This window comes from Mesoplodon mirus (genome assembly GCF_964341445.2).
Source record: "Mesoplodon mirus genome assembly, chromosome: 11".
Classification (NCBI taxonomy): domain Eukaryota; kingdom Metazoa; phylum Chordata; class Mammalia; order Artiodactyla; family Ziphiidae; genus Mesoplodon; species Mesoplodon mirus.
The window spans coordinates 52,901,510-52,923,542 of NC_138987.1; the positions used below are offsets into that span (position 1 = coordinate 52,901,510).

The 22,033-nt window shown below is 34.6% G+C and overlaps 1 protein-coding gene across 2 annotated transcripts in view; it reads left to right on the plus strand.

Moving 5' to 3' along the window:
• Nucleotides 1-22,033, plus strand: part of ARID2 (AT-rich interaction domain 2) — a 164,481-nt gene that overhangs the window by 119,370 nt on the left and 23,078 nt on the right. For both annotated transcript variants that reach the window (XM_082636994.1, XM_082636995.1), the window contains 2 exons: nt 124-2,987; nt 10,541-10,689. In XM_082636994.1, the coding sequence (XP_082493120.1) occupies nt 124-2,987; nt 10,541-10,689 (3,013 nt within the window). The remainder of the gene's footprint in view (nt 1-123; nt 2,988-10,540; nt 10,690-22,033) is intronic.

The following is a 22,033-nucleotide window of genomic DNA, read 5'->3' on the forward strand; positions in this document are numbered from 1 at the left end:
ATTCATATGATGCAAACTTGTTAATTTCTTAAGACTGTTTTCTCTCAAATTGAGTAAAATAATTTCTACATGCAGCTTTGCAGTCATTTCATTATGAATTTTGACTTTTCCCTATATTTTCAGGAATCCCTCACGGACCACAAACTGTAGGAAACCATTTTCAGAGGACTCCTGTTACCAACCAATCTTCAAGTTTGACTGCAACACAAATGTCTTTTCCAGTACAAGGTGTTCATACCGTGGCACAGACTGTTTCAAGAATTCCACCAAATCCTTCAGTTCATACCCACCAGCAGCAAAGTGCTCCGGTGACTGTCATTCAAAATAAAGCTCCAATTCCTTGTGAAGTCGTTAAGGCTACAGTAATCCAGAATTCTATACCCCAGACAGCAGTTCCTGTTAGTATTGCTGTGGGAGGAGGAACTGCTCAGAGTTCTGTGGTTCAGAATCATAGTACAGGGCCCCAACCTGTTACAGTTGTGAATTCCCAGACATTGCTTCACCATCCATCTGTAATTCCACAACAGTCTCCATTACACACAGTGGTACCAGGACAGATACCTTCTGGCACTCCTGTTACGGTAATTCAGCAAGGTGTCCCACAGAGTCATATATTTGGCAGAGTACAGAACATGCCAGCATGTACTTCTGCAGTTTCACAGGGTCAACAGTTAATCACCACATCGCCCCAACCCATGCAGACTTCGTCTCAGCAGACGTCAGCTGGCGGTCAGCCACAGGACACTGTTCTCATAGCACCCCCACAGTATGTAACGACTTCTGCGTCCAACATTGTCTCGGCAACTTCAGTACAGAATTTTCAGGTAGCTACAGGACAAATGGTTACCATTGCTGGTGTCCCGAGTCCACAGCCCTCAAGGGTAGGGTTTCAGAACATTGCACCCAAACCTCTCCCCTCTCAGCAAGTTTCATCAACGGTGGTCCAACAGCCTATTCAACAACCACAGCAGCCAACCCAACAAAGTGTAGTGATTGTAAGCCAGCCAGCTCAACAAGGTCAAACTTACGCACCAGCCATTCACCAAATTGTTCTTGCTAATCCAGCAGCTCTTCCAGCTGGTCAGGCAGTTCAGTTAGCTGGACAACCAAACATTACTCCATCTTCCTCACCATCACCTGTCCCAGCTACTAATAGCCAGGTCCCTACTGCCGTGTCATCTTCTTCCACCCCTCAGTCACAGGGACCACCTCCTACTGTCAGTCAAATGCTATCTGTGAAAAGGCAGCAACAGCAGCAGCATTCACCAGCACCCCCACCACAACAGGTACAAGTACAAGTTCAGCAGCCACAGCAAGTACAAATGCAGGTTCAACCACAGCAAACAAATGCAGGAGTTGGTCAGCCTGCTTCTGGTGAGTCGAGTCTGATAAAACAGTTGCTGCTTCCAAAGCGTGGTCCTTCAACTCCGGGTGGTAAGCTTATTCTCCCAGCTCCACAGATTCCTCCCCCTAATAATGCAAGAGCTCCTAGCCCTCAGGTGGTATACCAGGTGGCCAATAATCAAGCAGCAGGTTTTGGAGTGCAGGGGCAAACTCCAGCTCAGCAGCTATTGGTTGGGCAGCAAAATGTTCAGTTGGTCCAAAGTGCGATGCCACCCACAGGGGGAGTGCAAACCGTGCCCATCTCGAACTTACAAATATTGCCAGGTCCGCTGATCTCAAATAGCCCAGCAACCATTTTCCAAGGGACTTCTGGCAACCAGGTAACCATAACAGTTGTGCCAAATACAAGTTTTGCAACTGCAACTGTGAGTCAGGGAAATACAACTCAGCTCATTGCTCCAGCAGGAATTACCATGAGCGGGACCCAGGCAGGAGTTGGACTTCAGGTGCAAACGCTTCCAGCCTCTCAAGCATCTCCAGCTGGACAATCATCTTGTACTACTGCTACTCCCCCATTCAAAGGTGATAAAATAATTTGCCAAAAGGAAGAGGAAGCAAAAGAAGCAACAGGTTTACATGTTCATGAACGTAAAATTGAAGTCATGGAGAACCCATCCTGCAGACGAGGAACCACGAACACCAGCAATGGGGATACGAAGGAAAATGAAATGCAGGTGGGAAGTCTTTTAAATGGGAGAAAGTACAGTGACTCAAGTCTACCTCCTTCAAACTCAGGGAAAATTCAAAGTGAGGCTAATCAGTGCTCACTAATCAGTAATGGGCCATCATTAGAATTAGGTGAGAATGGAGCATCTGGAAAACAGAACTCAGAACAAATGGACATGCAGGATATTAAAAGTGATTTGAAAAAACCTCTAGTTAATGGAATCTGTGATTTTGATAAAGGAGATGTTTCTCATTTAAGCAAAAACATTCCAAATCACAAAACTTCCAATCATGTAGGAAATGGTGAGATATCTCCAATGGAACCACAAGGGACTTTCGATGCCACTCAGCAAGATACTGCCAAAGGTGATCAACTAGAAAGAATTTCTAATGGACCTGTATTAACTTTGGGTGGTTCGCCATCTGTGAGCAGTATACAGGAGGCTTCAAATGTGGCAACACAGCAATTTAGTGGTACTGATTTGCCTAATGGACCTCTAGCTTCAAGTTTGAATTCAGATGTGCCTCAGCAACGCCCAAGTGTAGTTGTCTCACCACATTCTACAACCTCTGTTATACAGGGGCATCAAATCATAGCCGTTCCCCACTCAGGATCAAGAGTGTCCCATTTTCCTGCCCTGTCATCTGACGTTCGGTCTACAAATGGCACAGTAGAATGCAAAACTGTGAAGAGGCCAGCAGAGGATAATGATAGGGAAACAGTCACAGGAATTCCAAATAAAGTGGGAGTTAGAATTGTTACAATCAGTGACCCCAACAATGCTGGCTGCAGTGCAACAATGGTTGCCGTGCCAGCAGGAGCAGATCCAAGCACTGTAGCTAAAGTAGCAATAGAGAGTGCTGTTCAGCAAAAGCAGCAGCACCCACCAACCTACGTACAGAATGTGGTCCCACAGGTGAGTCACTCTCCTATCCCATTTCTCTTACAGAAATCTTGATGTGTAAATATGATTTTAGGGGGAAATGCACTGTTTTTCCATGTTTTACCTTGAAAAGTTAATTGGGTCGGCTCATCAATGTACTTAAGCTGTTTTGCTCTTTTATTTTTCTCTGTTTTTTGTAATGTCAAACAGTTTTCACTTGTTAACTTTAGCACATGGTTTAAAGCATCTTTCTGTTTTGTTATAGACCCAAATTAGTAATTTTGTAGAGCCAAGATAGAGAAGCACTTCTAATCTAACGTCTTTGGGGGAATTTTTAAAACGTAACTTAGTCTCCTATGTTAGGGGGTGCGGGGTTGCTAAGGGTTCTCCAAAAGGGGATTTCTGTATTTGATTTTGACATGAGTGTATTTTTGTGTCTCCTTTCACAGTACTTTTGTAAAAAAGGTGAATTCCATAAGAATTTTATCGTGTGTTCTTGTTATATCTATGTATTGAATTAGTTGCCTTTATTCTTTAAAAAGGTTTATTTATTATAATTTCAATTTGTTTCAGCTATTCCAGTATTTTAAATTTTGTCTCTTATTCCTTTGCTCTACTGTCATGTTTCTGCTATTCCCTTTTTAATATATACTATCCTGTCTCTGCATGCCTTAGTAAATAAAAGTGTTTTCTTGAATCAGTGCTACTGAATTGAGGGTCCAATCAGCCTGTAAAGATTTTAAGGACAATCTTATATGCTATTTCCTGGATTACTACTACTTCATTCTCTCTTTCCTAATTACTACATAGCCAGAACCTTCTGTGACTGTTGCCAACTCTTCTAGCATCCTTCTGGCTTGGGTTTCTTCTCTGTGCTTATGATGATAACAGCAGATTGTTGGTATTAGTACCAAATCTAGATGGCAAAGCAGGGGTGGTGGTGGGGAGCAAAATGGAAGATGAAAAAACGAAGAATCCCTTGCTTCAGAGCACGTCATTCACTAATATGCGTCTTTCTTCATGTGAATGGATAAAGCTGCTCTGGGGGCAGAATGAGGTTTTTAATTCATATGTTAGTATTGCTTAGATCTATTTCAAGCTACCTAAATAGGTTGAGTATTCTTTAGTGGATATTATATACATGGCGATAATTAATAAGGAGTTTTAGTGGAAAATACTAAACCATTTTTACTCAAACTTTTACAAGTTGAGTTTTTCATTTATTAAGCACACTAAAAAAGTTTCTTTTAATAATGAAGTGTCTAACATATAGTAAGCATTCAACACATTGTTTTAATTTTATATTTAATAATTTCCCAATTCATCTTGATTGTGTGTTTGACTTTTTTTTTCCTTTTAGATTCCTTTATAATCCTAAAGAGTTATAGTAGACCAAGCCAAATTAGAGAAAACCTCTATTACTATGGAATTGTTTCATCCACCCTCATTTTTTGTGTCAACCTTCTAGTGTGGTTATATTCAGTAATGATACCTAAATAACAAAAAACGAACAATAAGACTGGGACCTGTGTTAGGAATTTTGCACTAAAGCATTTTGTTATTTGATCCTCAAAGAAAGTGTATTAGGTAAAAATTATAATTTCATTTTAGAGATGAGGCCCTCCAATGCTAAATAACCCGCCCATGGTTACCAGCTAATATGAGGTAGTACTAGGACTGAAACCTGGGTGTGTGTCTGAAACCAAAACTCATGCTATTAACCCGTTTCTCCACTATTCTAAAAGATTTCTTTGTAAAGTTCTAGATATCCCTTTTATATGTAACATATTGATTATTTTAACTACTAGGCTATAGGATGTGAGTACCACCGAATGATAATTTTAGGATATTAATGCTAGAATTTAACATATTGGACATGCATACATCTAACTCAAGCCATAAAATTAATATATTTTATTCCTAATCTGAAAAATGTGTATAAACTTTTTATGTATTCTCCCCAGGAATGTAGTTTATTTAAAATAGCTACGACCTAAAGTTGGTATTTGGTTGGCATGTAGAAATTTATAACTTTGCAAGGAAAAAGAGACATAAATACATGGTGTCTGTGAGAATGAGAAACAAAAAAACAGGATGTGTATGTATAACTCTTAGCACAGTGCCTGCTACACTGTCTGTCGCTCAATAATGGTGCAGGTATATTTTACCTTTATATATAAGATAAGGTACCTATAAAGGCTAAAAAATTATCAACTGTTCAAGATGGAATCATAAGTTTCCTTTGAAGGGAGGCCGTTGGGCCTTCTTAAGAGCCTGCTAATAAAAAACCATTTCCATTGTTGCCCAGAGTCTTTAAATTTCTTTATATACTCTCAAAGTTGCATTTTAGGCCTTGGTTTAACACCATTTTATTCACTATTTGAATTGGTACTTTAAAGGGGTAAATGAAATAGAGGAATTTAAATGTGATTTTTTTTTTTTAGCCATACCTTGTTATTTCCACCATTTTAAGGGGTCTGGGGATGTTAAGGAGGCACCTTTACCCCAAGAAGGGACTTCCAGACTTTTGCAGAATGCTCAGAGCTGGAAAGACTGCAGGGAAACGTCCCTGTTGAGAATGGCCAACGGGTAATCCTTCCTAATACCATTGTTACTTAATTTTTCTTCGCCCAGTTTTGTTCCTTCTCACTCCCATTAATCAGCTGTATTAATTTCATTACAGAAAAAAAGCTAGCAACAAATAAAGGAGAAAGATATGTGAAAGTTAATAATATAACCATAGATTTTGTTTTTAAGTAGTATTTAGCTGGGTAGGTTATATAAATACAAAATAAATTGCACTTCAAGGCACATTTCTTTATTTGTAACTATTTTTTTTCAATCTGTTACATTTGCAAGTTAGAGTGCAAGAATATGGGTACCGTTTCTGAAAGCCATACTCTCTTCCACTATTCATGAATTTGTATCTGCTGGAGGCATAGTATTAGATTGGCATGTAAAATAATAAAAATGGAAGAAAATTAGTTATAAATACTTACCTAAAGACTTGTCTTTTTCAGGAGCATGTAAAACACATGTTGAGTATATCTGTATCTGTTCATCCCATGATCTGATGCCATACCTAATTCTTGTATATAAAAATAGTTTACTTAAGGATGTACTTATTTAAGGCATTTTATAGATGCTGCTCCTCAGTTTCTTGTCCTTCATACATGAATCCTTTCTGAAATGGTGCCAACACTGAATATGGGTATCTTCCTGGTCCCTTTCTTTCTTTGATAAAGCGTTTGAAAAGTTACTCAACCCATCAGAAAGCATACCTGCAGCCTCAAGGGGGCAGTGTTTAGTCATAGCCATAGAAAATCATTTTAGCAAGTCACAAGAATGTCATTTTAATGTTTTTTTTAAAGAGTATTACTGCTTAGTAGACTAGTAGTACACTGTAATAATTAAAGTCATTACCACTAAATGTATTTTTTTGTTTACATTTCAATGTGTTCTTATAAGACAGGCTTGGTATGTATGTGTTATCTAGTTATACTTAATAAGAGGAAAAAAACTGGATAGTTTAGGAAAATAAGGGAATATTAGAGCAGAAAGAGCCTTAGATATTATCTTGTCCATAACCCTCATTTTTAAGAGTTGAATTAACTCTCCCACAGTCCCAGAGACCTCTTTTCCAGTGATTTCTATTATTGTCTTAATTCTGTTCTCTAAAGATCTGTACTGCATTTAGACTAAATGTAATCTCTTTTATATCACATTTAGAGTAAATCTAATTCTTTTCCCTTACAAGCGTTTAAAAGTATCTCTCCTTACTCACCTCTTCTTTACAATGTATTTTCCTAATCATTTCAATTAGACCTTAGGTGTTATAGTGTCTGGTTTATTCATCATCCTGTTTACCTCAACCGGTTCCATATTCTAAGTGGCTTTCAAAATGTGTAGCTAGAATTGAGCACAGTATTTCATTATTACTTAGTAAATAATTTATTTTGAGAAAAATAAATTATGACTTTGTAGTTTTTCTAACACAGTTTGAATGTTTAAATTTTAGTCTTATTCTAAGGGTTTTTTTTTTTTTTTTGCGGTACGTGGGCCTCTCACTGTTGTGGCCTCTCCTGTTGCGGAGCACAGGCTCCGGACTCACAGGCTCAGCGGCCATGGCTCACGGACCCAGCTGCTCCGCGGCATGTGGGATCTTCCCGGACCGGGGTACGAACCCGTGTCCCCTGAATCGGCAGGCAGACTCTCAACCACTGCGCCACCAGGGAAGCCCCTAAGGTTTTTTTTAAAGCTTAATATTAATAAGAAAGTAAACGTTTAAGAACTTCAAATCCCATCATATATCAGAAAATATCATCAGTACAGTCTAGAATTTTCAGCTGTAGTTTATTCTTGAAAAGATAATAAAGGCAAGGTTATAATTTCTTATTTTAACAAGAAGAAATATCTTTGCCAAAAATAAAACTGCTACATTAACATTTTTAGGTAATTTTACATTACAAAAGGAATCAGAATTATTTCATATTCTTTGTGTAGTTTTACTATTCTGGTCACACACTACTGGAGAGGTACTATATTATGAAAAATTAATTCTACCTCAATAGAGTAGAGCAATGGTAAAGAATATTGCTGAAGAGTGATCATTCCAAAAACATGATTTTGAGACCTACTTTTACATTTACATTTGAGTTAAGGTTATTGTTAACGATCGGGCACTTTTACATCCTAAAAGAAATATATTTTGCATCTTATGTAAAAGACCTAGTTCTTAAAACATAATTAATTTAAGTAGTACTTGGAAAAACATGCAATACAATATAAACAACCTATTTAAAAATTAGTTTTGTTGAAAGAAATGTGTAATTTTTTATTATAGGAGGAAACCTAAAAACACTCCTTTCGTCAAAGAAAATATGAGTCTTGGAATTTCTCATTTGGTACCTTTTATAAGTACTGTACTTCTTTTTGTTTCATTGATATATTTATCTCTGTTTAATTTTTTTTGTTTCTTGTTTTTTATTGTGAAAAATTTTAAACATACAGAAAAGTAGAGCCAATAAGCCTCCATGTATCCTTCACCCAGCTTTAGATATTGTCACTATTTTGCCTTTCTAGTTTCATCTCTTCCCCACCACCATTTTTTTCCCTGAAGTAAAAATAAAGTAAATCCCAAACATTATTTCATTTCACCATGAATACTTTAGTATATATTTATAAATACTTTCAAATATATATATATATATATATATATATCCATTATATGGATAATAGTAGTTTAATATTATATGACACCCAGTTCATGCTCAGTGTTCCCTAGTTGTCTTTAAAAATGTGTTTCTTAAACGTTTTGTTTGAATTAGGATCTACAAGTTTTCTGCACATTGCATTTGGTTAATATGTCTTTTATTCCTTCTTAATTTAACAGCTTGGATTAATAACTTCAGTCATCCTTGCCACATCCCTCATTAATCATTAACAATTGGGGCTAAAATACCCTATGATTCCCTGTTATTTAACTTTTCTGTATGAGACTGGTAAGAGTTCCTCATTGAAGAAGAAAAAATAGGATAAATAGGATAAAGCTTTGTTAGCAGTTAAAAAACAAAAATAAGCTTAATTTACAAATATATGACAGGAGAGTCAATAAAATACCTAATGTAAATGGTAATAGTGTAGGGAACCAGAAAGTTCATTATGAGGGAATTTGATAGCTCTGACAAATTTACCCTTTAGTTAAAATTCTGGGATTACATTTGTGTCACTCTTCAGTATTTGTATTTGGCTCAAACTGATCCTCTTGGTTACTCCTACTTATTAGAGTTTCCTGGAATTTTTTATGCAGTATTTTCATTTCAAGGAAACAGTTTGACTAATTTTTTGCTGTTGTTGTTGTAAATAGATTGATTCTAATGTTATCTTCCCTTCCTTTCTCTCCGATCCTCTTCTCTCCCCACCCCCACCCCAAAACCCCCCAGTTCTGCTTTCTTACTCTTAGTTTATATGGCTTTAAGAATCCACAGGTGAATGATTGTCAATCCATGTTCCCAGCTTTAACTTCTATTGATAGATAATTGCACTTATTGATCTGTCCCTGTCTCCAAAGTGAACTCATCATCTTTCCTCCAAAATACGGTTCCCCTCTGGACTTCTCTATTAGTATAAATAATAATTGTAACAATTGGCATTTACTGAGAATCAGAGCCAGGCTCTTCGTGTATAGTTCCTCTAGTCTTCCCACCATCCCAAAAGTTAGATTTTATTATTTACACTTTATAGATGAGGGAATTGTGGATCAGAGAGGTTAAGTAGTTTGCCCAGGGTCACATTGCTAGTTAGAAGGTAGATTGAAATTCTGAGTCCTGATCTGTCAAGCTGGAAAGTGCACATCCTATCCATGATACCTGTACTGCCCCAAAATGCATGTTTTTCATGCATGTATATGTTTTCTCACTAACAACATGATAAAATAATAAGAGTGGGACCCTATAAGAGAAATAACTTAAATCACATCCCAAAGTAGATTTTTTTTTTCTTAGAACTTGGAACTCAAAAGTTCTTGTGACTTCACATTTCTAAGAACCTTTTCTTTTGGCGTTTTATTTTCTTTATTCATTTTTGGGCCGTGGCCTTATGTGTTTGTGTTTTGTCTATTTTTAAAAAATTATTATGACTTTCAGTAAGAGGTTTTCAGCAATTTTTAACTTAATTTTGCTCCACTATTTCCAATATTACCTTATAAATAAACAAATATATTTAATATTTTCCCAAAGTTTAAATGTATTACCTTTAAACAATGTTTGGAAAATGATGTGCTACCATTTCTGTGAGAAATTTAGTATTTTTTCCTTTGTGCTATGTATGTTATCAGTGAAATCTGAGTTAAACTTCAAAGAAAATGTATTGCCTCAAATTGTTTTAAGCTACATTATAATTATTATGTGTTTTTCAGAGAGAAGGGATGGGATATAGAAGAGGGAAAAAAATGTAGCTTATATTAAAAAGACTTATGCATACAATTAGAATCCTTGTATTATCCATCAAAATTTATAACGGAGCAACTTTAAAGACTAAAGTTGTTAGTTAAAATAGCTTTTGCTACAAAGTAATATTTACAACATTCTACTTATATGGTTACATCATTTTTAACATCTGAAATTCCCCTTGCTTTTTACTATATATTGTTTTATATTCATTAAAATCTTAAAGGAAATATTATACAAAGAAGAAATAATTTGCAGTTGATTTTTTTGTGAAGAATATATGTAAGTAAATCAAATGGGTGAATTTATAATAAATTTCTCTTTTTAATCTATAATTGTGTTTCTACCCAATTTTATTAATTAAAAATCTTAATTCTAATTAATGTATATTCTGTGACAGTAACAACAATGCAATCTTGCTCTAATTCATATGAAATGAATTTGACTTCCTAAACATATTTCTAAAATTAGTTATCTCTTAAAAGAGTTTCTAAAAGGTAATCATTAAAATTACAAATGTAAATTTTATATATTGGAAGTGCATAACTATCAATGTAATCAAATTCATAAGCCTATGCTGTAAGATATGAATGTTTTTCAGTGTCATTTCACAAACTGTGTGGTTGTGCTTTTTCACAGAACACTCCTATGACACCTTCACCAGCTGTTCAAGTACAGAGCCAGCCTAACAGTTCTCAGCCTTCTCCATTCAGTGCATCTAGTCAACATGGAGATCCAGTGAGAAAACCTGGGCACAACTTCATGTGTCTGTGGCAATCTTGTAAAAAGTAAATGGCAGTTCTATTTGTTATATGTAAATGCTGTTTATTCTGGAATGCCTTTGTATTTAAATTTCTGTCATCTCTGATTTCATGAAAATTTTCTTTTGAAACCACTAACTTTTTAGCAAAAATAGTTTATGTTAGAAGTGATATTTACTTAGATCCAGTGGTACCTAAGCCAAGAAATTTATATAGATGGTGGAAAGAGCTTCATTGCCTTATGATAGTTATTAGAGAATATTTCAGTATTCGTTTTTAACAAAAGAAAATCAGCTAAGAATTTGATTTTATATTTGGCTATGAAAAGAGATAGGTTTTTTAAAGTGACTTGAAGTTAGTGGTAGTCATAGAATTCCTATATAACAGAAACTTAAAGATAATCTGTTATTGAAGAATGATTTGTTTTAAATTTGAGTTTAAGCTGGACACCCCATGAAAAATTTTAAAACCATATTATCTCACAGTTTAATAACTAAGATGAACAATAAGTGGAATTGAACTTCTTAAACAAGGCTTTCTTAGACTTAAAGGAAAACTTGTGAATAATATTGAACTTGAGGATAATATTGTTTAAACTACAATCTCAGTTCCTTTAACAGTGCTCAGCTAAGAACCTTTGCCTTGTCACTTTTTTAGAGCTCTAAGACTAAGGCACTTGTCTTAATAGACATAATATCCTTCATTTTTTTAGGTATCATAGATGCCATTTTACTTTTCCTAACTATAGCAGAAATTGCCTCATCCTTTTGAAAATTGTATTTGCTATTCATAATTTTTATGATATAGACAGATTTCATATATAGATTTGTTGTAGGATGGTGGCTGTCAGTGTAGCCTAGGGATTATTAATAGTATGCAAAATTTCTTTGGGCAGTGTTTATCAAACTTTAAATCTCAACCCAGCAGTGGGGTCATGAAATCATTTTGGCAAGTCTACCAGGAGGGTTTTGCTTGTTTTTCATTTCAGTAAAAAAGTGAATAAAATATATCAGATTCCATTATGTTGGTAAGGGTAAGTATTGTTTTCAGCTATATATGTATATAATATAAGTATGCATATCTAGGTCATAGTGTAAAAATCTGTCAAAAAGCTTGTTTAAAATTAGTGCTTTAGGTTCTATTTCTTTCATTTATTTAATTTGACCATTTTTTTAAGTTTATGTTGTAAGTTAATTTGAAACTTCTTTCACTGATGTCAAATTCTATTCTTTACTTTTTTTTTTTTTTGAGATTTTGTTTTTCCATTGCAAAATAGTAGCTGATGGAGTAGGTAGTCAGTTAATGCTGTTTGTTGACTAAAAAGTTTGAGAATAGCTTCTTTAGATGAAGTGTTAGAGTATTTCAAGAAAAAAAAATTTCCTGGAAGAGTTAATGAACCCAAATGCACAGCAGTTTCCCATCTTGCTAGTAGGATTAGTGTTACAGAATCTGATGATCTACCTCTTCTTTTTAAGTCTTTTCTGGAAAAGACTCAACAAGACTTCTTAGACCTTATCAATTTTTAAAGTCATTTTTAGATACTGCATTTGGTAAATAAGTTCACTTTGATTCTGCAGATACTTACTGAGCACCCTTTTAGAAGGGTTCATGTGCTAGGAGGTAGAGTTAAAAGATCACTCTCAGCTTTTAGGGAAGCAGATCCAAAAAACAAAAAAATTACAGTTTAAATAAGTACTGTACAAAGATAGTCTTATAGCGTTATTGGCAGCATAATGGACAGTTAATATAATGCTGGGGTGGTTAGAAAAGTTTTGCTATAGACATTTCTTTTGGTTGTTAAAGAATGAGTAGGAATTTGTCATGCAAAAATAATTCCAGTCAGCATAGCAAGTGCAGGGAATTATAGAAGGAGCTAGTTATGCCCAGGGAACTATGAGAAGCTTAGGATACCAAGAGCATAAGGATGTGAGGAGAGTAAAGGCTTTTATTACAGTTGACCCTTTATATCTGCATCTGAGAGTTCCACCGAACATGAATCAAAAATACTTCCCCCAAAATTCCAGAAAGTTTGAAAAAGCAAAACTTGAATTTGCCGTGTGCTGACAGCTATTTACATAGCATTTGCATTGTATTAGGTATTATAAGTAATCTATAAGTGATTTAAAGTATATGGGAGTATATACTTAGGTTATATGCAAATACTTTGCCATTTTATATAAACGACTTGAGCATCTGCAAATTTTGGTATGTAAGGGGGACCTGGAACCAATCCGCAATGGATACCAAGGGATGACTCTATTCATTTTTAGTTTCAATTCCAAGTGGAGTAATCCATGTCGTAGCTATTGTCCCTAGATAGCTGTTCTCTAATTTCTTTAATATCTGATCAGAAATAGTAATGAAGAATCTTCCTTGTTTCAATCAGATTCAGAACTAAAATTATTTCCTTCACTGATATATTATTGTGAAATGCGCCATTTACCCTTACATCACACGTATTAGTAATTTCTTTTTTAATCTGCAGTCATGTATCTCTAAAAGTTGAGGGCCCTACTCTTTAACCATAAGTTATACCCCTGCAGAAAAATAACATTAATTTCTTCAATATTATGAGTTCTTCAGATAGCCAGTCAGTGTTTACATTTCTCCGCTTGTCTTCTGTTTACTTAGAGTTTGAACTGGAATCCAAGATTCAAACATTGACTGTGGTTGAAGTCTTTTAAGTCTCTTTTAAGCTGTAGATTACCCCTCCATCTCTCAGTTCTTTTCCTCACAGTTTTTTGTTGATAAAAGCAGGTCATTTGTCCTTTAGAGCATCACAGTCTGATTTTGCTGCTATTGTGTAGCATGTTACTCTGACCTTGAATTTTCTGTAAGTTAGTAGTTAGGTCCATCCAGATGTTTGATCAGATTCCAGTTTGATTTTTATGAAGAGTGTTTTAGAAATAGCATTGTGTACTTCCATCAGGCGATAGGTACTATCTTGTGTCTCTTTTTGTGATGTAAACAGCCATTGAAAATTATGGCCTAGATACATTATTTTATTGTTTATAAAATGTAAAACTTTCCTTTTTATCAACTCTGATTTCTCTGAAGAATAGTTTCTAGAGAAAAGTCTAGAGAGATTATTATTTCTCTTATTAACCAATTTTCAAAATAATGAGTTGTTTACTAACACTGCACAAAGCTGACTATGAGGTTAGGTTTTCTGTTTTTTTATTTGCTTTTGATTTTAGTATCATTGGGAACGAACTTATGAACATAAACATATGTGAGGTATTTCAGTGCATTGCAGTTATTATATCCTTCTTCGTATTCAAATTGTCCCATCTTTGGCCAGTGAAGGCCTCTTCAATCTGGTTGTGATCTTAATATGTCTTTGATAGCTTCCTTGCTCTCTGTTAGATGAAATGTTCCAGACTTAACTTGTATATTTCCTGCCCCATATGAGGAATCAACTATTTCTCCAAGGACGTCTGGTGTCTTTTAATGGGCAGTGATATTTAGTCTAGGCTTCAGGGAGTACCCATTGCTTTTAAGTTGGTTATTGCTTCTAGGACTTTTCAGTGGACAGACTAGGAAAACTAATGGTTTTTATTTCATGTTTAGAAAGACCTTCTCAATGCTTAGATCATAAAATGCACATTTTGTTGCCTTCTGCACTTTAATATTTTTTTTGATCCATCTGTAATTTAGTTTCATGTATAAAGTGAAGTGTGAATCTAACTCTATTGTTTCCCAAATGACTAACATATTGATGAGTGCATTTTTCCTTTAGGCATTCAAATGGCCACCCTCGATATGTACTAAATTTCTGTATGCTTTTTCTGTTTCTGAATCACTTGTTATCCCAGTGGTCTCTGTCCTTATCATACTGTGACTTTCAGTTTTGATGTTGGATGGCAAGTTCTGCCTCCTAATTTTCTTTTTCAGTGTTTCTCATTATTGTTTCAAGCACTTACCTTGCACCAGGCACTGTGTTAGGTTTTGAAATTAGAGTGATGTGTAAATCAGACTTGATACCTGCACAGATATTTATCCTTTCAAATGAACTTTAGAATGTTTCCAGAGATTCCCTCAGGGAAGCATGTTGGGATTTTCATTTTAATTCCTTTTAGTGAATAGGTATTTTTGTTTGTTTTTAGGTAGTGAATATTTTTCCAGTATTGATTTTTTCCTTACAAGAAAAAAGTATCATCCCATGGTATTATAGTCTTTTTCACCCCAGTAGAGCTTTAACATTTTCTTCACATAAATCCTGCAACTTTATTAAGTTTATTGCTAGTTATAGTTCTTTTTTCTTGTTAACCATAAATGATCTTAACTTCTACTGTATTTTTAACTGGTGGTTGTTTTCTGTATTTATGCCTCTTAGTTTGTCCTCTCATCCAATTATAATATCTAATGTTTCCAGAACAGTTATATTATAGTAGAGTGGTAATATTTATCTTATTTCTTTAAAAAAATTTAATAGACTATTTTTAGAGCAGTTTTAGATTTATAAAAATGTTGAGCTAATAGTACAGAGAGTTCTCATATACTCCCTCTTCCCTGTGCAGTTTCCCCTAATATTAACACTTGAATTCGTGTAGTACATATGTTATGATTGATGAGTAGTATTTATACATTATTATTAACTAAGTCCATAGTTTCCATTAGGATTCACTCTTTGTGTTATAACTTCTGTGGGTTTTGACCATGCATAATATCATGTATCCACGATTATATTATCTTACAGAATACTATTGCCACCCTGAAAATCTTCTATGCTTCATCTATTCATTTGTCCTCACTGCCTCCCTTCCTAACCCCTGCTAACTATTGATTTTTTCTTTCTTTTTTTTTTTTTTTAACTATATCTGTATAGTTTTTCCTTTTCCAGAGTGTCATATAGTTGGAATCATACAGTATGTAGCCTTTTCAGACTGGCTTCTTTCACTAAGCAATATGTGTTTAAGGTTCCTCCATGTCTTTTGTGGCTTGATAGCTTATTTTTATTGCTGAATAATCTTCCATTGTTTGGATGTACCAGTTTGCTTATCCGTTCAACTGTAGAAGGACATTTTGGTTGCTTTTGGTTTTGGACAATTATAAATAAAGCCACTATAAACATTTGTATGCAGGTTTTTGTGTGGACATACTTTTTCAACTAATTTGGGCAAATATTTAGGATTACAATTGCTTGATCATATGGTAAGACTATGTTTAGCATTGTAAGATACCATCATACTGCTTTCCAAAGTGACTCTGCCATTTTGCATTCGCACCAGCAATGAATGAGAGTTCCTGTTGCTCCACATCCTCGTCAGCATTTGATATTGTCAGATTTTTCAATTTTAGCCATTCTGTATCTCTGTTTTAATTTGTATTTCCTTAAGGACAAAAGATGTTGAGCATCTTTTCATATGCTTATTTACCATCTGTATATCTTCTTTGGTAGGGTGCCTATTTAGATTTAATTCATTTTTTAATTGGGCTGTTCGCCAAGTTCCTAGTAAGCCATGGGTGTTAGATTTTGTCAGATGCTTTTTCTACATCTATTGATATAATCATATGATTTTTCTTCTTTAGGCTATTGATGTGATGGATTATATCAATTAATTTTTGAATATTGAACCAGCCTTCCATACCTGGAATAAATAAATAAAATAAATAATTTTTTCCCCAGCTTTGCTCAAGATATTTATTCAGTGCTCTCACAATTGTCCTCAGTGGCTCAGCAAAGGAGTAGAGCAGGGTAGGGGGACCCACAGTGAAAAAGTGCATCATTCATTTTTCATTAGTATATAGTTCTTTTTATACATTGTTTGCTTTGATTTGTGAATGTTTTTCTTGATGATTTTTACATCTATGTTCATGAGAGATACTAGTCTGTAGTTTTTCTATCTTTGTGTGAGTTTAATACTAGGGTAATGCTAGCCTCATAGAATGAATTAGGAAGTATTCACTCTGCTTCCATTTTCTTGTAGGCATCATAGAGAATTGGTATCATTTCTACCTTAAGTGTTTGGTAGAATTCAGCAGTGAAACCATCTTGGCCTAGTGCATTTTTTTTTTGTGGGGGGGGGAAGGTTGTTAATTACTGATTCAATTTCTTTAATAATTACAGACTTATTCAGGTTATCTACTAATCCTTGTGTGAGTTTTGGCAGATTGTGTCTTTTATTGATCCACTTCATCTAAGTTACCAAATTTGTGGCATAAAGTTATTCATAATATTCCTTTATTATCCTTTTAATATCTGTGGGGTCAGTAGCTAGAGCTCCCCTCTTATTTCTGGTATTAGTAATTTGTGTTTTCTCTCATTTTTTCTTTTTTAAGCTGGCTAGAGGTTTATCTCTTCCAGCTTTTGGTTTTGTTGATTTTCTCTCTTGATTCCCTGTTTTCATTTAATTGATTTCTGCTCTGATTTTTATTCTTTCTTTTCTTTTGCTTGCTATGAGTTTACATTGCTCTTCTTTCTCTAGTTTCCTAAGATGGAAGCTTAGATTATTGATTTTAGATTGTCTTTTCTAATACATACATTTAATGCTATTACTTTCCCTTTGTATACTGCATTAGCTATATCCCACAAATTTTGATAAGTTGTATTTTCATTTTCATTTAGTTAGAATATTTTAGAAGTTTGTTGTTTGATCTCCAAATATTTGGGGATATTTCAGCTATCTTTTTGTTAGAGATTTCTAGTTTAATTCCACTGTGATCTTAAAGCATACTTTTTACAGTTTCTATTCTTTTAAATTTGTTAAGGTATGTTTTCTATCCCAGAATGTGGTCTATCTTGGTGAATGTTCATGTAAGCATGAGAAAAATGTATTTTCTGCTATTGTTGGGTAAAGTATTATATAAATGTCAATTAGATCCAACTGATTGATGGTGCTGTTTAATTCAACTACATCCTTACTGATTTCCTGCCTGCTGGAACTGTCAATTACTGATAGAGGTGTGTGGAAGTCTCTAAGTAAAAAGGTGGATTTGTCTATTTCTCCTTGCAGTTCGATCAGATTTTGCCTCATGTTTTGATGCACCTTGTGTTAGGATTACATACCTTAAGAATTGTCTTTGTGAAGAATTGACCTCCTTACCATTATGTAATAATGTCCCTCGTAATATCCTTGCTCTCAAGTCTGTTTTTTCTGAAATTAATGTAATTAATCCAGCTTTCTTTTGATTAGTGTTAGCATGGTACATATTTTTCCTTCCCTTTACTTTTAGTCTATCTCTGTCTTTTTATTTAACCACACATTGTTTTTTATTTACTCTGCCAGTCTTTGTCTTTTAATTAGTGTATTGAGACCAGTCATATTTAAAGTGATTATTGATACAGTTGTATTAATATCTAACATATTTGTAAATGTCTTCTATTTATTTCACTTGCTTTTGTTTCTTTCATTTGCCCATGTTATTCTGCTTTTTTGGTTTTAATTGAGTACTCTATATGGTTCCATTTTCTCCTCTCTCTTACCATACCAATTATACTACTTTGAAAATTTTTTATGGTTGTCCTAGAGTTTGAAATATATATTTACAGCTACTCTAAGTCCACTTTCAAACAGCGATGTATGGCTTCATGGATATTTTAGGTACCTTGTAACAGAGTATTCTTTCCTTGTGTCCATTATGCCATTGCTGTCATTCTACTTATCCAAAAGCTATAATCACCAAATACATTGTTCCTATTATTTTGAACAAACATTCCTCTATTATAATCAGTTAAGAATAAGAAGTATAAAATATTTTACCTCCATTTCTTCCTTCTCTGACACCCTTCCTTTCTTTATATAGAGCTGAATTTTTGACCTCTGCCACTTTCTTTGTCTCTAAAGAACTTCTTTTAACATTTCTTGTAGGCAGGTCTGCTGTGCAAATGCACTCAGTTTTTGTTTGTCCGAGAAAGTCTTTATTTCTCCTTCACTTTTGAAAGACAATTTGTGGACACAAAATTCTAGGTTGGTGAGTCTTTTGCTTTCAATACTTTATAAATATTTCACTCTACTCTTTTTGCTTTCAGGGTTTCTCAAGAGACATCCAGTATAATCTTATCCTTGTTCTTCTATCAGTAAGGTGTTTTTTTTCCCTCTGACTTCTTTCAAGATATTTTGTCCTTGGTTTTTAGCAGTTTGAATATGATATGCTTAAGTGTCATTTTTTACATTTATCCTACCTGATGTTCTCTGAGTTTCCTAGATCTGTGGTTTGGTGTGTCATTAATTTTGGAAAATTCTCAGCCATTCTTATTTCAAATATTTCTTCTGTTTTTTTTCTCTCTTTCCTCTTTCTGCCATTCCCAGTACACATATGTTACATCTCTTGTAATTGTCTCCTGGTTCTTGGATGTTCTGTTTCCCTTTTTTTCACTCTTTTTTGTCTATATTCTTCAGTTTGGGAAGTTTCTATTGACATATCTTCAAGCTCACCAGTTCTTTCTTTTGCCATGTGCAGTCTACTGATGATTTTATCAAAGGCATCCTTTATTTGTTAGGTTTTTTTTAATTTTAAATTTCTAGCATTTCCTTTTGACTCTTAGTATCTTCATTTCTCTGCTTACATTCTCTTCTTACGTATTACAGCCTTTTTCATTAGAGCCTTAGCATATTAACCATAATCATTTTAAATTCCCAGGACAATAATTCCAAAATCTCTGCCATATCTGAGTCTGGCTCTGATGCTTATATTGTATCTTAAGTCTGTGGTTTTTGTTTTGTTTTGTTTTAACACCTAGCATGCCTTATAAGTTTTTGTTAAAAGCTGGACATGTATCAGTTAATAGGAACTGAGGTAAATAGACCTTTAGTGTGAGTTTTATGTTTATCTAGCAAGGAGTTATGCTGTGTTTAATGTTTGTGCTTGTGTTTGGATTTCCTTAGATTCTCTTTTTAAAGTAGAGTCTGTATCTTACTTACAGCTCTCTCCATTGTAATCCACAGTCACTATATCAGAGCACTGTTGATGTGCTGATAAGGTATTGGGGAGGGGAAGCATTCTATAATCTCATGATTAAATTTCACCTTTTTTTTTTAAAGTGGATTTGAGTCTAGGGGCTATATGACTTTGAGAAGAGTTTCTTAGCCTTTATTTTTCTCCCTTTATGTGAGACAGGGAGTCTAAAGGGGCTCAAGTTTTCTGATATCTCTTCCCCTTGGTCAGATTAGGCTCTGGTAAAGTAATTTTTCTTGAGAGCAGGCCTTAATTAAGGAGAAAAGAGCACCCTGGGCATATTTTAAAACGTTACTTTCTCACTCTCCCTGTTGGAAGTGCTAGGGAGTTGTTCTTGTCTTCACCATGAGAACCTGCTACGGTTCCTGGAAATAAAACTCACAAAAGTGTGGGCTTTCCCCAGAGACTGGCCCTTCAGGATTTTTTGCCTTTCAAGATAGTCCATACCGGGTCTCCATCAGTTCCTGCTTCAGTATTCCTACCAGTTATTGACTTAAGCAGTTATTTGTGTTTCTCTGTATTCAACTGTCTGTCTAGTTTTCAGGGAAAGAATTTGCCTTGTGACCTCAGTTCTCTGATATTTTAAGAAGAGTTGTTAATTTTCATTTTGTTCAGCTTTTTTCTTGTTCTGAGGATGGGAGTGACAACTTCCAAGCTCTTTATATGTATGAGCAGAAACTAGAGGTCCTTATTCTTATCTTTATTCTTACTAATATATTATCAGCATGATGTCAGCATGATTATAAACATCAGTTTATAATTGAAATATATAAACAATGTATGATTATATTTTGTCTTCTTTTTTTAAAAGTAAAGATACCCCCAAAATTCCCTGTAATAAAAAACACCTATGAACTGCTTTTTTAATTCTGTGTAGTTGGCGAAAGCACTCAATACCTCTGGGTAGCCAGGAATTTACATTCATTGTTTCAGTACTATGTTTCTTGGCCACAGTGTTCTTTGAATGGGCAGTGTCGGGATAAAGGAGAAATTTGAGAGAGCCCCTCCAACTTACCTCAACAATAGGATCTCTGCTTTTTGCCTTATGTATAGGGGTTTTAAGTCATATTTTGTTTGCACAATGGGTTCTACTGCTATAAAGATATTTGAAAGCCACGTTTTTAGAATATGCTTTTCCTCATAGATATCTAGTTAATAATTGCTACTGCAAAGGTGAAAATTAATCTCCCTTTGGGAGGAACATAGTCTATATTGTTTTTCTATTTAGAATTCCATCATTAAAGGTCAATCCAGAAATGTAAAGGATCTCAAATTTATTCTAAACAAACATTTCCAACAGGGAAACTGTTCTGTCTAGGAACCAGGGAGTATTATTTATACTAATAAAATCAATATTCCCTGACCACCCTGGAATCTACTCAAGTGATGCTGAGGTTCAAATTACTGGATTCCTACTGAACCTTATACAGTTGTAGTTCCTCCTAAAGATTCTAACATAGGTTTTATTACTCCTACTGTACAAGCCTGAATAATATTTTTGTATCAAGGTGAGGCTTAAATAACTGTTGGTCTCATGGGAAATAATAGAAAATAATAACAACAACCACCAGCCTCACTGTATGCTATGAATGAATTAAAACTTACAAAAACTTATAGGTACTAGAATTTGTATTCTCAGTAAAGGTACTTCTACTTTGTCTAAAAATATCATCCAAAATTTATGGTAAATCTTTAATTTCTTCTAGTATTGAAATTTCAAAAATACTGTAGTCTTTTTTTTTTTTTTTTTTTTTTTTTGCGGTACGTGGGCCTCTCACTGTTGTGGCCTCTCCCGTTACGGAGCACAGGCTTCAGACACGCAGGCTCAGTGGCCATGGCTCACGGGCCCAGCCGCTCTGCAGCATGTGGAATCTTTCCGGACCGGGGCATGAACCCGTGTCCCCTGCATCGGCAGGCGGACTCTCAACCACTGCGCCACCAGGGAATCCCTGTAGTCATTTTTAATAGTAAAATGAAAAAATTGAAATATTTAACAAAAACTGATGGCAGTTTTACACATTTTATTTAATGTAAAGAAGTATCTAAAGACCAGTTGAGTGTGATATATGAAACTGCCATCTTGATTATTTGAAAATATTTGATAAGTAAGATATCCAGAGTGGAAATTTGTAATTCATGATACTGTGCCTTCATCAATTACTGCTTACTTATAGTTAAGTTGCCAGTTTAAGTTGAAATTAATCAATAAGATTGATCAACAGGATGGGTTACATGGAATAGGAGAATGAAATTCATTTTATAGCATCTTTTGTCAGAATTTTATGGTCATAAAACCAGAAGATATCTTCAGAGGGTTGTTGCTTTGGCTTCTGGAAGTTTTTTCACATTAGTACAATATCTGGCACATTAAAGTCTTTTAATTAATATTTGTTGAGTGCATTAATTGAATGAAGATTAACTAGATTGATTATGTAGTCAACAGTTCTTTGCTGACCTAGTTTGTTGGCATTGT